Source organism: Chroicocephalus ridibundus, chromosome 4 (assembly GCF_963924245.1).
Source record: "Chroicocephalus ridibundus chromosome 4, bChrRid1.1, whole genome shotgun sequence".
Classification (NCBI taxonomy): domain Eukaryota; kingdom Metazoa; phylum Chordata; class Aves; order Charadriiformes; family Laridae; genus Chroicocephalus; species Chroicocephalus ridibundus.
In genome coordinates this window covers 19,619,790-19,637,238 of record NC_086287.1, presented here as the reverse complement: position 1 = coordinate 19,637,238, position 17,449 = coordinate 19,619,790, and the positions used below count along the sequence as shown (strand labels likewise).

The window sequence follows — 17,449 nt, the reverse complement described above, 5'->3', positions numbered from 1 at the left end:
ATAGTTTGATATCTTTTTTTTTTTAATGAATTAATTTTCTTATTGGATGCATTAGTGTGGATTTAAGCACTTCTGAAGCTTTCTTCATGTATAACTGTCAAAAGGAAGTGGATGAGCAAAAATTCCTGCAAAAGGATTTAATTCTACGTGACTGTCTGCAAATAGGTGATCCACATGGGTTGATAGCAAGGAAACAGAGTGCAGAGGAAAGGCAGTGAACATTATTGATTTTGGCAATGAAATAAAGCAGTTTGCAGTTAGAGATTAAATGCCCCAGTTATTTCATGATTCCATTTTAGCCTTTCAGAGACACCTTTTTTTTCTTCTAACTCCCTGTTTATAACACGCTAACAATGTCTGCACATCCCTTCTTTTCTTACATCTTTTCAGAATACTGATGACACATTTGTGGTGATTGGAGAGATCATCCAGTGTGGGACATCAAAGACAATGACTTGCTTAAAGAATATATTGGTCACACTAGGAAAAACTGTAAGTAACTTGCTTTAATTAGTGACACATAATATGACACTTTTATTTAGGTTCAAAGATGGGATTTCTCTAACACTGTGGACTCATTTTGGCCAGTTGCAGTCCTGAGACTGCAAGATTAATACCAGCAGATGATGTGGTGCATGTATTTATTGGTTTTGTTCTACAAGAGTTACTTCCTTTCCAGTTCTTTTGGATTCTGGCTTTTCTATTTTCTTTAGAGGCAGATGGCTAAAAATTTTCTTTGTCAACACTCTTCCATGACTTCAAACTTTTTCCCTTGTTTCTTTTTGAAAGATTGAGATTTCTACAAGAAAAGATCCCCTTCTTTTTACAACAGTTCTGAGTCCTGAGGTTTTTCCTAATGCAATGCATAAAGTAGCAGAATTTTCCAAATGAAGGCCAGAGGCTTCTCCTACTGAAGATTATGCCATGGTGCAAACTGCATTCAGTAGGCGCTGAGTTAGGGCTGGTGGTTATGTACTCCTAAAGTTATACAGATTCATTCGGTTCACCTGGTATTTAATTGGTGCAGTCCTAACCTTTTTAGGAGGTCAAACATCCTAACCTCCTTCTATAGTCAATAAAGGAAGACGGGGATTTCCAAAGGACAGGTCAGCTGACCTGCAGAATGAGATGTTCTTCTAGAGGGGCCTGTGTCCCTCCATTGACTACTGAGGGAGTTAGAGTCAGATAGCTCCCATTTTGGGTATGTTACATTTCCAATGAGATGGATGCAAACCTACACGTAACACCTCACATGCAGTTCTCAAAAAGATAGCTAACCTCTTAGGTACGTGAAAGCACTCAATCATTTTTTATTTTTTGTTACGGCCTGGAGATTTGCTCTACATTACTGCATGGCATCCAGACACTGAGTTACATTCAGCCCAGAGGTGATCATGTTCTGAAGACGCTACTTCTTAATGTTTAATGAAGCTTGTCAGGTCACTGTTGTCTGTCTCATGTCATATGCATTCACTGCTGTGGGCTTTTTGTTTTTTTCCCCACAGACTATAAAAATATGTTCTTGTGGAAATATCTACATGAACAATTTCATTGTGAAGCTGCCAGTAAGCCAAGGTAAATGTCCTTCTTCACATCTTACACAGACCAGCCTACATCTATTTAGAAATATTCCTGCTCCTTCCTGCAAAAAGAACATGATCCTGCTCATTGTTAGGTCATCTGACTTAGGTGGATACTAGGTCTGGGACTGCCTGGGAATTCCTGAGTTAACACTGGATGCACTGGTAAATGGAAGTTCCTGTTTACTCAGCTTCATAAAGATTTGCAGGTGCAGATATGTTTTTTTTTTCTTTTTTTCCTCTTTAGATGGTATCACCATCTTCAGACCCTCTACATTTTTCATCAAAATCTTGAGCTCAACTGGAGTACGGATTCGAGTGCAAATGAAACCTGTAATGCAGCTCTCCATAACAGTTGATCATTCTTATCAGAATCGTACTTCTGGTAGGACACATCATGCTTTTCCACTTTGCTCTTAAACTGGGTTATAGCTGCTTGTCTATCACTTTAAGTGAACAAATTATTTGATTTTATATTGACTTTGGTATGCTAGAACCCCTGATTAAACAAAGCATTGGCTAAACCCTTCAATTTGCTGAAGAAAATTAGATAATCTCTGTCATGTTTAGTGTGTGCAGGTCTTTTAGACTCTATCTGTAAAAGCAGGTCTTCGTCAGACTTGTGAGATGCAGGCTGTGTTCTTGGTTTTGCCACCAATCTCCTGTTTACATCATTTAAGCTTTTTGTTCTTCTGTTTCCTGTCTGTGTAATGGGATTACATCCTTTCTCTCCAACCTGATTTGTTTTGCTTTTGTGATTTCCTTTGCTTATAAGCCTTTGAGGAAGGCACTTCTGTGTTTGCCAGAGTTTACTGAAGCACAGTTAAGCATCCTCCATCTCTGTGCTATCACTAAGTGCTACTGTAATACAGAAAAATAATAATTACACTCTAAAGACAGGGTCCTGTCTGATTTGTGGGAACATCAGGAAGTCCCCGAAGGAAAATGGGCTTCTCTCAGGGAAGGTCCATTATAGACCTAAGAGTGTTCATCTACAAGCCATTCCATTTTCTACTCATGTAGTGATTTATTTTCTTTTGCATTTTTTTTTTTATTTCTGCCGCCCACACAAGGTCTTTGTGGCAATTTCAATAACATCCAGACTGACGACTTCAGAACAGCCACTGGAGCTGTGGAAGATTCAGCTTCTGCTTTTGGTAACTCATGGAAAACTAGAGCCAGCTGTTTTGATGTTGACGACAGCTTTGAAGATCCTTGTTCAAACAGCGTGGATAAAGGTGGATAAAGGCTTTTCTTCCCTGGATTGTCAGTGCTAAATAATTTTCACATGACGGATAACCAAAAAATCTTTAGAAATCTCATAGACATCAAAAGCCAATGCCTTTGAGGCTATTACTAGCGAGAACACATTCGGTTTTGCAGGTCTTCAAGGTGACAGCTTTGCTTTTAAAGCAAAAAGACTGCACTGCTGGAGAAAGAGCCAACACCTTCTTCACTTATGACTTGAAAAGCACACACAGCATCGATGAGAACAATTTAGGTTTAAGGCAGAGCATACCAGATTGACAATATTTGGGCAAGATCTTCACCCAAACTAGATTGTTACAGCTGTGCTGAAATCAAAAGGAATAAGTTATCAACAGTACTGACTTCAGCAAGCATTGTACTGTACTAGGTGTGCTGTCTGGTTTCTCACTTTGACTGGGTTTGGATATATGTAGGATTCAGACTGTACTCTCCTAGGTATTGCCACATGTAATTAAAGCGGCAGCTCATAGCCACACAGCTCACTGATTATTACATGCTTGATGTTATTGCTTGACTATACAGAATTGCCTGACTGTAAAGTATTAGGAAAATTCAATGGAAAACAATGAAAATGGGGAGATTTTGCAGATGTTCTGCAAATTCAGCCACATTAATAATGTTAGTACTTGAAAAGTGAAACCTTTCTTTTAGGGAGATGGTTGGTCACCCACCCAAGTATGCTTACCACCTTGATATGTGAATGCCCCATATTTCTTTCCGGCATTATCTGAACACTTCAGGACATTCTAGTTCTGTGTGATACCTGATAAGAATATGGATTCAGATAGTAATGTGGTTTAAGTGACTCTGGACAATAATATTTTTTCCCACTTCAGAAAAATTTGCCCAGCATTGGTGTGCACTTCTGTCTAATACAAGCGGTGTGTTTGCTGTCTGCCATTCTGTTGTAGACCCATCTGTGTACATCAAGGTAAGGCACTGGTCTAAATGTGTGGTTTAATCTAGTTCAGAGACTGATCTGCCATGAAGATAGTCTGGCCTAGTGGAGTGAAATAGGTTACAGTAATGCCTGTTTGCAAAGAATTTCACTGACGCTGATAAGAAAAATAACAAAATGAGAGTTTATGCAAGATACGATGGGTCATTTTGTCAGAAGCCATGAAAATATTAAGCGATTGCCATCACTGACAGTTCTGTTGCATGATCCAGGAGGAAAATAGGAAAAAAATGGGTTTACTGTTCTTGAAAACTGTTCACTCTTTGAAAAGCCAGATCAGTGTTTCTGTGTGGAATTGAACTGAGAATTTTTTCCAGCCTCTCTGACTCGGTTTAAAATTCACATCTAGGAGGAGAACGTATACTGTATTTACATCGTTTATATCCCATTTAGTTCTGTGGAGTCATGTTAGTCTCCTCATATTTAGAATGCCCATAAATACTCTTGTTGTACAGCTTTACAATGCTATTGAGGAAGCTGGCTGAGCTGGAGAGTTGCCACATATATGTGAATTGTGAAGAAGTTTCTGAAAACAAGCAGAAAATTAATGTAGGGGATGTGTGTGATACAACTTACTGAGAAAAAACTTGAGCCTGAAATTTTGCCTAAAATGTAATATGTCTTTAGGTACCTTAAAAAATATGGCTTATGCTTTACTCTCCCAAGTTTCCCTTGGAATATATGTCTGCTTGAGAATTCAAGTTAACTATAAGTAAAATAGGAATTTGCAAATTTCAATTAAGGAAAAGTAATAACCAGTTTCTTATGGATGTGTCTGTTATTCCTGCTGATCTTATCAGATTTTAAACCATGATTCACAGAAGCATTTTCCACGACATCGGTAATGGCAGGATAAGTCACCATCTATGCAGTATGACCCTACTGGTCTTGAGTGTCTGGCTGTATCTGGGTTCTTCTGTCCAGCCATGGAATTAAAAGAACTTGATCATTAAATTCCCTTTTTACTTACCTAACTAGTTCTTTAGATGTCATTACATATGATTCCGTATTAAACTATCTTCTGTTATGCTCCTGTCATTTAGTTGGGTGTATCTTATCTACGCACTAGATGGATGCACAAATGCCAATCATCACTGTGCAATATTTTCAGTTCCGCATATTTTCAGATGACATATTTTGACATGTCCTAGATTGTACATCCTCATGGGAGGCTGGTATAGACATTTCGTAGTGCTTTAATGAACTACAGGTGCCCTTATCATTCTTATTATTCATCTATTCATGAATGTTAGACATAATGTCATTGCAGTTACATGACAGTAATTGATTTCTTATTTCTAAGGTTTGCATAATATTTCATTAGCATACGTTTTCTCTTAGAGATTTTACAAATTAAGCTTTGTTGTAAAGATATATTAGTTGACTACTGTTTGAGTTGCTATATGTTTCCCTGTTTCTTCTGTGAGCCAGGCATAATAATACACGTGTCCTTTTCTGTCCTCTAGAAATGTATGTATGACACCTGTAATGCTGAGAAGAGTGAAGTTGCACTGTGTAGTGTGCTCTCTACTTACTCCAGAGACTGTGCTGCGGCAGGCGTGTCCCTGAAGGGCTGGAGGCAGGGCATCTGTGGTATGCATCCTAAAATACTTTGGAATATGGGGGAACAGCTTCAGGAGGGCCCAGTCTGTGGCAGTCAGCATCTTTTATGCTTACTCATCAAGTTAGTGAGTCTTTGAAAAATAGAATAAGCATATATTCTATAAAAAACTTCTGCCTGCCAAAATCAGTTCATGTCTACTTCGTGCTCTTATGATGCATGTTCCTTGTGTAAAATATTAGGTGAATTCGGAACCCAGAGAAGCAAAAGACTGTAAAATGTGTTAATCAAATCACAACAAGGAGTTGTAATTGGGTTAGTTTTGAACACATGGGCCTCCCCGTGTATTTTAATTCTGATACCTTTTTTGCAGTTCATCGCAGTTTTCTTGTCTCAGACATTGCCCATACAAATGGTATCGTTCACATTAATTGCAATTTTCCATCTTACAGTAAAATAGTAATGTTTTTTAATAAATATATATCAGTGATATCTGAGAATGTGAAAATCTTTAAAGGCATTTTCAGCTCAGGACAATCTAACAAATGAAAAAAGGTTTCTTGGACATGCACATTGTCACTAAATCCTAGGTTCTGAGTCCACATACGTATATATTTTCCTTTGGCACTGCAAGAATTTACTATGAGATGGTATCAGAGCTGACAGTAAAACTCAGGAACCCCTGGTGTCTGAACTTTACTTCAACATTTCCATTTTTCCATTGACAATCAGATCAAGTGAGATTTGCTTACAGCAACATGAAAATAGATGTATGGGTTTCTTAACTAATGACACATCTGAATAGGAACCATAACAGCAATTATTTTTATGCAGCTTTGATGAAGCTATGATCTATTTAATTGCCTGACTTAGGGGCTAGCTGGGATATTCAATAGAGACAAACAATGTAACTGGTAAGGTGCTTTGTCGAAGGCATTTAAGATTGCAGTAAGAACAATTGAACAAACCGGTGCTGAAATAATTCAACGGGAACACAGTGTAGGCCACAGCAAATTATCCTAGAATCATGCAGATTTATGTCCTAGACAGAGTCCCTGTTTATTGAAAGTTTTGTTATCAACATAGAATAACTGACATTTTTTATGCCAAAGCGAGACTGATTTGCAGCATGGGTTAGACTGAAATCTGTGGACTCATGGCACAGTAGGTAATATTGACTTAAACAGTGCAGTAACCTTGGGAAAAAATGCTAATGGCTTAATCAGCACGATCATTTTAGGCCTTACTTAAGTAAGAAATAATCTTTCGGGAACATGCCTGTGATAAGATTGAAGGTTGCGCTATTCATGAGTGAAAGAATAAATGGGCCAGAACAGTCACTTTCAGTGGTCTGTCCCATTGTGGGGGTTGGAAAGGCTCTTCCAGCTCCTGCGGCTGTGTCCAGCTGTGCCAGGCTGCAGGCAGCATCCAAGGCTGGTTACAACCACAGCAGGTTATATCCTAAGGGGATGTCTACATTGCTGTCAGTAGAGTGTATGAAATAAGTAAACTCTACTAGCTAACTGTTGGCAGTGCATGGATGTGACACAATCTTTAGCGGAAGCTTGAACCATTACTGGAGTTACTGGTTACCCAGAAAACCAATGAGGTTACTAGCCTCTGCTAAATCATAGCATTGTTCTTCTAGTACCCCTTGTGCAAGCTAGCTTGAAGCTATCTTTGGTATGCTCATGTTCTTTGCACTCATGCTTCCAGTTGTGATGTATGTAATCTAAGATTACAAGTCTGTGACCATGAGTACTATAATCGAATTACCTTTTTCTTACCAGATCTCGCTTGACCAAAATTGATCCTTTTTTTTAATGAAAAATTAAAGGGAGAAAGTAAACACATTATTTTATTGCATTTATAGCTAACAATTGAGACACCCATTCAGGTAAATCTGATGTAAACTCATTTTCAACATCTTTACTAATATCTTTCTTATTTGGACTATTTTGATTTACAAATACCAGTTGCTGCATCTTCATGGTATGCCTATAAAGATGGAGAATACGGCCTGCCCGATTTATACATGGAATATCATGTCTCCTCCAGCTAAGACCAGGAAACCAGCTGTTTTTTGTTGGTGGAGGTGATGGTTTTGAATGCGTACACAAACCTAGCACACTAACTGATCTAAGAAAGTGTACTATGGTCATGGAGTGGAAAGCCATACAGGACTTTGGTTAAGCATGGAATCTATTGCTGATATGGTGATAACATTGCTGCAAAGTTGATTAGCACAATTGCCCACAAACAACTCCCCTGTACCTTCTGGTACATCTCTGTGTATCAGAAAAACAGCTGTGGGGTAAAATCTGCAGATGAGTTAGAAAGAGGTCCCCAGTTCTCATTGCGTTTCAGAGGATTCTGGCTGCCAGGCTTTCTTGAAAACCACAGCCTTAATGCAGGTGATATTTTCTGTCAGAATTTTATGTCATCCCTATGGATTACTATTGCAGAGTTTATGGCAGAATTTTGAAGGTGTTGTTTCTTCGTAGCCTGTGAAAATTAACCAGCTTTTCACTATCTTACAGGGTCAATTGAGCTCTTTAGATTTTGGTATTTGACCATTTGGTCCACTGAGAGGTCTTAGAAACTGTTGTTTCTCATTTCCCCAGAGGATGACAACAAGAGTTTTTCTCAAGATATCTATGAGAATTCAAACACACTTTCTTTGGTAGTATCAAATTATTAGCAGACTTCCTTGGCACTGCCCATAAAATTTACCCCTTAAAAAATATGGTCTTTTCTTAAGTTATTCCCAGCCTAAGAAATCATTAGTAAAGAACAGAAGATTAATTTTTAACTACAAGGACAAGTCAGAAGTTACCGGTTTCAATTCTTGGCATAAGAAAGAAATGTAAATTGTACGAATTTATTTTTTAGTTATTAATACTGATTCCCTTATTCAGTCAAGATAATACCATGCTGAGTATTTCAGTATTCAGTGTCATGTAATTTAGGCTATGTGAGCAGACTTCCCCCAACCACTGAAAGACAAGGTCTTCTAGTTTGAAAAAAGCACATTTATGACTACCAACATGCAGAAAGCTGCATTAACAGCATGAGTGATGATTGCACAGAGAAGGCCATACATCCATTTTATTTCTCTTGCAAAGATCCTTCTGAGGAGTGTCCTGAGACTATGGTTTATAACTACAGCGTGAAGTACTGTAACCAGTCTTGCCGCTCACTGGATGAACCTGATCCACTGTGTAAAGTTCAGATGGCTCCTATGGAGGGCTGTGGTTGCCCTGAAGGAACCTACCTCAATGACGAGGAGGAATGTGTAACTCCAGATGACTGTCCCTGCTACTACAAAGGCAAGATTGTTCAGCCTGGCAACTCCTTCCAAGAGGACAAACTGATGTGGTAAGATGCCCCAGTGATGCAAACGCTGCATACCTGGGGGTCCTCAGAGCTCGCTGGGGAAGTCCCTGCTCTAATCCCTGAATGGTGTCATTTTACTGTAAGGAACAATGACAAATTCCTCCTAGATTGTACCAATGCAAATATTCCCCTGGCAGGAAGTGCAGCCACAGGAAATGTTAAGATCCTACATTCCTGCTAGCAAACAAGAACCTGAAAACATGTTAAGTAGAGTAAAGTTTGCAATCTACCTCTATGCAAGTTCATTGTTGTGTAAAAAATATCCATGTACAGTGGGAGCAAGTTTTCTGGAAGACAGGAGGCTTGGGGGAATTTCTGGCTTTGAAATGAAAAAGCAGAGTGAAAAACATCTTGCAACACACTATCCTGCAGATTATTTAAAAAATAAAAATGGTCCAGGAAAAAAACCCAAAATCTCAGTTTTAAATTGATGGGTTTTTTTAAAAGAGAGAGAGAGATTTTGGGGAAAATACTAAAAATAACATAATTAATTTGCATCTGCAGTGAAAACAGTTGTCATTTTCTCATGTTCAACCAGTTCAGGGCAGCAATGCAGACAAATACCAGGGGAAGGCTGTTTTATTCAAATAATTTATTTGTATCTTTAGATACGAATAGATAGGGAGATTCTCTCTCTCTCTCTCTTCCAACTCCCATATTTTTTTGGAGGATCCTAGACTATTTTGTAAACACAGATTAATTTAGTAATTTAGGAGGTCTCTTATTTAAGACAGTATTAGTCTCATCTCACAGAGCGGAAAACAGATGGTTAGGAAAAACTTGATTTGGTGAAAACACACAGTAAACCAGTGGCAGATGAAGGAAGGGTATTTAAGAGCTGGGTATCTTAATATTCCTTCTGGGGATGGTAATTCATGTCTGTGAACCTGATAGCTGTACCAAATACTCATTTTGGTAGGAATTCATTATTTGTGTGTCTGGTGAAGCTTTGCAGTGCCTTTCTCTCTAGTGAGAAAAAAATATGCAAAGAGCTGATGTGTTTCATTTTATGGAATCTCTTTAGCAAATGCATTCAAGGAAGATTAGACTGCATTGGAGAAACTGTCCTGGTAAAAGGTGAGATTTTGTTAAATAATAGCATTATGGTGTCAGCTAGTATTTATAATGTTTTTCTGTGTTATCTCTCACTTTCTGTAACATTTTAGTATTCTGCACATTTTTGCCTTCTCCCTGAAATGTGGTGGTTATTGATAATAGTTGTCTTTGTAAAAATGCAACCAGACTTGCTGAATTCATTAAAAGATGAAGGTATTTCCCAAAACTTAGAAGTTATCTGCGTCCTTCTGCCTGCACTCATGGTGGGCAAAAGCAAAAGCTGATAGAAACTGTAAATGGAAGACACGTGCTGCCCTCTGAAATGCTCCGCTCTGTTTTACAATTGCTGACAGCATCCTTATTGCTTTCACTAAATTGCCTTCCTAAAATGTTTTGTTCCTCCTATAGATTGCCCAGCTCCTATGTATTACTTCAACTGCAGCTCTGCAGGTCCCGGTGCGATTGGATCAGAGTGTCAGAAAAGTTGTAAGACGCAGGACATGCACTGTGTAAGGACTTCACCTCCTAGGAGGAGCATGGGGCAACATGAGTGTGCATGTATGGTTGTCCTTAACAAACACTGATGGTAACACGTTACGCTGTTCACAGACCAACTGCTTTACTGATAACACAGCAGCTATAGCTACCCACGTAGCTGTGATACTTGTCACTAACTTACAGTGAGGGAATTTTAAAATAATCCAAAAGTTTGGCATCCAGAGCTAGCACCTCTGCTGGCTCCTGTACTTTCTGTGCATTAACAAGTTGCTTTGTGCTGTGTCTTTATATACACAGTATGTCACAGAATGTGTTTCTGGCTGCATGTGTCCTGATGGGCTGGTACTGGATGGCAGCGGAGGATGTATTCCCAAAGACCAATGCCCATGTGTCCATGGAGGCCGCTTTTATAAACCTGGGGAAACCATCAAAGTGGACTGCAACACATGGTATGTTATACCAGGGAGCCTTGTTTTATAAGAAAGGCTGTTAAAATTGTCAGTGCATAATGCACCCATGAGTGAGGATGCATTTTGAAGCCTTCCTCTTCATCATTAGAGCCATCAGGCTTCTAGGAAAAAGAAAAGGGGAAACATTCTATGATTGTCTGATTTCCTCTCTGAACATGCTGCACAAGCCTGCACCTGGGGAGAACAAGCACCAAGATCTTCTGTCAAATTATTTCCATCCTTTTCTGCAAATTGCTTCCAAACTAGCGTTAGACCAAACTCAGCCAGGTTGATCTGTGGCTAATCATTCTACAAGGGGGAATTGAGTCTGTGTCTCTTGGGCACAGCTGAACCCCAGAAAAGAACTGAATGTAGAGGAGGGAGGAATCACAACAATCCTCCTGTGACTTGCAGTGTTTCCGGGTGCATAATTCTCAAATAAGATAAATGAATGCTCTAGTTGCTCCAATTGCTACTATAATTCTGCCATAGACTTTACTGTTATTACTGATCATGGTGGGTAAAATGCTTCGAATCCTTACCCATTATTTAGAGAGGATGAGACTGTATAGTCCTGCCAAGAGGATGTACAGAAAATAAGAGCCAGAAACACTCTGGTCTGATCACCACTGGTACAAGCAATCAAGTCTAATATGTGAAGCCAAACCCTGATAAGCAGTTGTTGATATCACAGAGGCCATTGAAAGGTTTTATCACAATGGGGGTTTTGTTTTCTTATGAGAACAGGACACGCATGGGAAAAAATTTGCAGTCTCTGTGTCAAGGGTATAACAATTAAAATTTTCTGTCTGTAGTCCCCCTGAACTGCAGGTAAAGTTTGTCAAGGTGTGGTGGGTTGATCTTGGCAGGACACCAGGTGTCCACCAAGATACTTGCTCTATCACTCCCTTCCTCATTATGATGTGGTGGGGGAGAAAATAAGATGGAAAAAAATTGTGGGTCAAGATAAAGGCAGTTTAATAAGGCAAAAGCAGAGACCATGCGTGGAAGCAAAGGAAAACAGAAGATTTATTCTCTACTTCCCATCAGGAGGTGATGTCCAGCCCCTTCCCAGGAAGCAGGGCTTCAGTACATGTAGCAGTTGCTTTGGAAGACAAATGTCATAATAACTAATGCCCCCCTCCTCCTCTTTTCTCTTAGCTTTTATTGCTAAGCAGATGTCATATGGTGTGGAATATCCCTGTGGTCAGTTTGGGTCAGCTGCCCTGGCTGTGTCCCCTCCCAACATCTTGCCCACCCTACGACTAGTGGGGAATGTTGGAGAGACAGCCTTGATGCTGTGTGATCACTGCTCAGCAGTAGCCAAAACACTGGTGTGTGATCAACACCTTTCTAGCTACCCATGGAAAGCCCATGACTTTGAGGGCTGCTGTGGGGAAAATTAACTGCATGTCAGCAGATGCTCATGAATACACAATGGAAGACAGGGATAATATTGGTTCACACCACTGTAGTCAGGAACAGAACTGACCACGTGATACCTCACAGATTAATATTCAGAAATGGTTGAAATATTCAGAAATGGTTGAAATATTCAGTTCTTCACCTTGAGTTTACCTCCTAAATCCCCACTGTCTGCTGCCAGAGCTTAATGATTCAAAAGATATTTGAAGGAAAAGAAAGAATAAAAACAGACCAAGTTCAAACATGTCTTGGTAGTAAACATGAACTTTCTCATTAGTGAGCCTTCTGACAGTGTGGTCTCAGAACAGTTGAGAGTGAGAGACGGTTGCTTTCTTTGAAGTACTGCAAATGACAAATCTTCGAATTACCCTTCCCCTGTTTGGGGCTAAGGAAAAACCACGCTTCATACAAAGACTGCGATTCTTTGCATTTCTCCTCCCAGCACCTGTAACAAAAGGCAGTGGAACTGCACAGACAGTCCCTGCAAGGGAACCTGCACTGTGTATGGAAACGGGCATTACATGAGCTTTGATGGGGAGAAGTTTGATTTCCTGGGAGACTGTGACTATATCCTAGCTCAGGTACCATTTTTTTTTCACTTTCCTATCCATATTCTTTTCATGTCTTACACCGTAGGGTTCAGTCTGTGTAATTAAAAGGCAATCTCATGCAAAATAGTCAACACTGATGAGCAGAGCCTGCTCCCCTCCTCTTGTACCTAGAGCAGACAGATTTTCCACATAGAAGCAAAGCCATTAACTCTCAGAAGTGACACAAGAGGGCACTGTGTGATCCTAAACGATTAATTCCTGGGCTGGACAGCCTTTTCCTGGTGAAATTCCTGCATTTACAAGGGAATTGGTATGGTGTTGAAAAGCTAAGTGTTTCAGCCATCGAAGACTGACTATTTTTGTTGTGACAGAAGCACATAGAGATAAACGTGTGAGTCTCAGGTATAATAATTGCACGTAATGAAACAGTACTCAGTGGGACATTTTGTCATCGCCAAATTACAGTTGGTTTTCCTAATTTTAAGAAAAAATATTTTTAACTTCTTGGTTGTGCAGGACTGGTGCTATGAAAAGTTCTTTTTTTTCCTTAGCTTTTCTCTTGGAAATTCCTGGTCAAGTATGAACCTGCCAGCAGGTCAGCTGCACCAGGTTCTTCTAAAATGCCCAGAGTTTTGGTGAATAAAAAAGTGACAAAAGAGCAGAAGTCAGATTGGAGTGTCATTCATTTAGAGCTTCTGAAAATGTTTAAGACTGGTCTGGTTCCCTGAAAAGATCTAATACAATGTTATTTATTTTTTTAAGGATTTTTGCCCCAATAACATGGATGCTGGCACCTTCCGAATTGTAATTCAGAACAACGCCTGTGGGAAGTCACTCTCCATCTGCTCCCTAAAGATCACACTGATTTTTGAGGTTTGCCTAGAATTGGTTATAACTGAGGAGCAATAGTCTTGATTTTGAACCAGTTAGTGTAGTATCCCCTTCTATTCCAACTCAGTTGCTGCTAGAGAGTACCAATGGAAGTCAAACATCCAGAAAGCAGAGGCAGGCAGGCTGGGAAAAGTTTAGGCACTTGGTGTCAACAGGGCTGAACTCTTTTGTAGGTGCGGGGATAGATGCAGGGAGTCAACAGCACTCTACATATGTGCATGTGTGTGTACTTGCACCTATGACACTGGTGGTATAGGAGTGATGGTAAAGTTTTTAGAGGAGCATGTTTCTATACCATGGCTTGAGCACAACGCAGATATAACTACAGAGGGAAGAGTTTCTTCCCTCCAGCTCAGGCTTAGCATTTCCCCGAAGCATACACAAAAGAGATTTCTTCCATAGTGGGGGGTGAGGTGATACTGAAACAAAGCAGCGTGACAAGGGGTGTTCTGGCTTGCCCAATTGCCTGTGCACTCAGGAGCTGCTATGCCAGAAGAACATATTTCATCTAGATTGAGGACAGTGTACACTCACAGCCCACAAAGCTAACTGTATCCTGGGCTGCGTCAAAGAAAGTGTTGCCAGCAGGTCGAGGGAGGTGATTCTATTCTATTCTATTCTATTCTATTCTATTCTATTCTATTCTATTCTATTCTATTCTATTCTACTCTACTCTACTCTACTCTACTCTATTCTATTCTATTCTCACCCTGTACCCCTCTGTTGTGAGTCCCCACCTGGAGTGTTGCATCCACCTCTGGGTCCCCAACATAAAAAGGACCTGTTGGAGTGAGTCCAGAGGAGGGCCATGAAGACGATCAGAGGGCTGGAGCACCTCTCCTATGAAGACAGGCTGAGAGAGTTGGGGTTGTTCAGCCTGGAGAAAAGAAGGCTCCAGGGAGACCTTATTGCAGCCTTCCAGTACTTAAAGGGGGCCTACAGGAAAGCTGGGGAGGGACTCTTTATCAGGGAGTGTAGTAATAGGACGAGATGTAACAGTTTTATACTGAAAGAGGGTAGATTTAGATTAGATATTAGGAAGAAATTCTTTGCAGTGAGAGTAGTGGGAGACTGGAACAGGTTGCCTGGAGAATTTGTGGCTGCCCCATCCCTGGAAGTGTTCAAGGCCAGGCTGGACGGGTCTTTGAGCAACCTGGTCTAGTGGGAGGTGTCCCTGACCACGGCAGGGAGGTTGGAACCAGATGATCTTTAAGGTCCCTTCTAACCCAAACCATTCTGTGATTCTGTGAATTTCTGTGGCAGTGAGTTAGACTTGTCATGTCACTTCCCATTGAACTCAGTGGGTCTTTTTCTCACATGGCTGGTTATAGACCAAGGTGTAGTGTAAAGACTACAGAAAAATAAGATGAAGGTAAGAGGCAGAACACCAGTGCTGTTACACTAAGTTTTCTATTTGATTTCCTTCCATGTAATGTATCTGTTCCTTGTAGAGCAGAGAAATCAGGCTCTTGGAAGGAAGGATTCAGGAGATAGCCACTGATCCAGGAGCTGAGAAGAATTACAAAGTGGATCTCAGAGGAGGTTATATTGTGATTGAAACAAATCAAGGGATGAACTTCATGTGGGACCAGAAGACTACTGTTGTTGTTCATGTGGCACCATCTTTCCAGGTAGGTATAGGATGGATTGGGAGTTACGATATCAAACTCAAAGTTATGCATCCAGAACTGAGCCCCATTTTGAAAAGCAGGGCTTGGAAAAGTGTTCGGTTCAGTGGACAAGAAGAAGCAAGCAGGCTATGTCTTGTGTTTTATTCCATTGTTCAGTCAGTTTGAAACTCACCAGAATATTTGGAGCTAAAAGTAAAGCCAGGCACTCTGCAGTATTGAAAGACAAAGAGTGATCTTGTCACTTGAAGTCCAGCTTTTTCTAAGATGCATTTTGATGGCTGTTTAGAAATTTGCAGCTATTTTACCTTGGCCTGTTCTATAGTTTATTTCTGTCAAACAGTGGGCTGCACTCAAAGTAACCAAACCATTTACTGTGCCTATGCAAATTACCCAGGGAAAAGTCTGTGGCCTTTGTGGGGACTTTGATGGCCGCTCAAGAAATGACTTCACAACCAGAGGGCAGTCCGTAGAGATGAGCATCCAGGAGTTTGGAAACAGCTGGAAAATAACAAGCACTTGCTCAAATATAAACATGACGGACCTGTGTGCTGATCAGCCTTTTAAGTCTGTCTTGGGACAGAAGCACTGCAGCATCATTAAGAGTAACATCTTCGAAGCCTGTCACAGTAAGGTAATCCTGTTCTCTCATCCTCAGTAGTTTCACACTAGGTGTTTGTTGCCATTGTGCAGCACATTTGCACACAAATTTTTACAATTAAACACTATTACAAAGCATCCTTGAGCACAAAGGCTACCTCTCTTAAAACCTCAATTTACAACTATGCCAGTTGAATCCTGTTGCACAGTATTGAGGAAACAGCAGTGTCTGATTTGAGCAACTGAAGACAAAGAGGATAATAGTTGGCCACCAGAAGTAAAAAGTTAGGTACCAGTTTGTAAAATCTAGAGATAAGTTAGTGTAGGACTGTTTGTATGGGGATTCTTGTGAAAGTTTATTCAAATTACCTCAAGAGATTAATTATTTGGTTTGTTTTAGACACAAATTAATCTAAACAGAAACAAGGCTACTAATTCTTAATGAGAATATCTATACAAAGCTTCAGTGCAGTTTAAGAAGCCATTTTAAAAGCCAGTTTGGCTTAATTTGTTAGTTCATGTTGAGACAGGTTAAAAGAAAAGAGCCATGAAGTTCAGTGGAAATAGGGTTTCCTTTTATACTCACTTAATCACTACCTCTCAATAGAGAGTGCACACACTATATAGTTGTGCTAACGCAAAGCAAGGTAGTTCAGTCCTGCAGGAATTACAATGGAAAGAAATTTTGAGCATAAATGCCAGTATTACACACATGAGAATGAGAAGATTTTAGAGTCCAGTTCTACCAGGCAGGTTAAAATAGAAAATTTCCTGTTGTAAAATATCATAGGTCCTTCATGGCAGCCCCAGTCTGTCACAGACTCAGCCTGGTTCTGCTAAAGAAACTGCCAGTGGATGGCAGAAGTTCAGAGCCCTTTCTCTCATTAAAATACAGTACAGCAGGTACGTCCGTGGTAACAGATCTGTTGGTGTTTTGATAGGTGAACCCAATACCGTATTATGAATCTTGTATTTCTGACTTCTGTGGCTGTGACAGTGTGGGAGACTGTGAGTGCTTTTGTACCTCAGTTGCTGCCTATTCAAGAAGCTGTAGCAGAGCTGGTGTCTGCGTCGACTGGAGAACGCCTGCCATTTGCCGTAAGTATTGCACTGAACGTGCACGCAGAAAAGCAGTGCTCCATGCGCTCAGGCACATGGGAGATAAAGAGGAGCAGAATTCTGACATCGCTGTGCATGCATGACTTAGCAAGGTCTTGTTTGCAAGATTTAGAAAATAACCCTGCCTGGTGCCTGAGACTTGGAGGTTTTTTATTCTTCTGTTCCAGCTGTGTTCTGTGATTATTACAATCCACCTGACAAACATGAGTGGTTCTATAAACCCTGTGGAGCCCCTTGTCTAAAGACCTGCAGGAATCCACAAGGGAAATGTGGGAACTTGCTGTACAGTTTAGAAGGTAATTCTTACTTGACTTTGATGCAGTTTGTGGGAGTTGAAGCTATTAGTCTGGTTTTAAATGTCTTAAGCATCAAGGTTGCTGAAAGGATATCCCATTTGCCCCAGAAACTCATTGGCCATGCCTCGCCTGGGCTAATTCCCTGTGTGATGGTGCCATTCATAGCATAATT

General features: G+C 40.3%; 1 protein-coding gene across 3 annotated transcripts in view; it reads left to right on the top strand.

Annotated features, from left to right (window-relative positions):
• The window catches only part of LOC134514529 (mucin-5B), a 53,145-nt gene that overhangs the window by 18,265 nt on the left and 17,431 nt on the right, over positions 1 to 17,449 (top strand). For all 3 annotated transcript variants that reach the window (XM_063332457.1, XM_063332458.1, XM_063332456.1), the window contains exons 11-26: positions 391 to 492; positions 1,506 to 1,575; positions 1,828 to 1,965; positions 2,654 to 2,818; positions 3,686 to 3,780; positions 5,274 to 5,400; positions 8,494 to 8,746; positions 9,789 to 9,841; positions 10,229 to 10,329; positions 10,616 to 10,767; positions 12,635 to 12,773; positions 13,506 to 13,616; positions 15,086 to 15,265; positions 15,660 to 15,896; positions 16,804 to 16,960; positions 17,149 to 17,277. In XM_063332457.1, the coding sequence (XP_063188527.1) occupies positions 391 to 492; positions 1,506 to 1,575; positions 1,828 to 1,965; positions 2,654 to 2,818; positions 3,686 to 3,780; positions 5,274 to 5,400; positions 8,494 to 8,746; positions 9,789 to 9,841; positions 10,229 to 10,329; positions 10,616 to 10,767; positions 12,635 to 12,773; positions 13,506 to 13,616; positions 15,086 to 15,265; positions 15,660 to 15,896; positions 16,804 to 16,960; positions 17,149 to 17,277 (2,209 nt within the window). The remainder of the gene's footprint in view (positions 1 to 390; positions 493 to 1,505; positions 1,576 to 1,827; positions 1,966 to 2,653; positions 2,819 to 3,685; positions 3,781 to 5,273; positions 5,401 to 8,493; positions 8,747 to 9,788; positions 9,842 to 10,228; positions 10,330 to 10,615; positions 10,768 to 12,634; positions 12,774 to 13,505; positions 13,617 to 15,085; positions 15,266 to 15,659; positions 15,897 to 16,803; positions 16,961 to 17,148; positions 17,278 to 17,449) is intronic.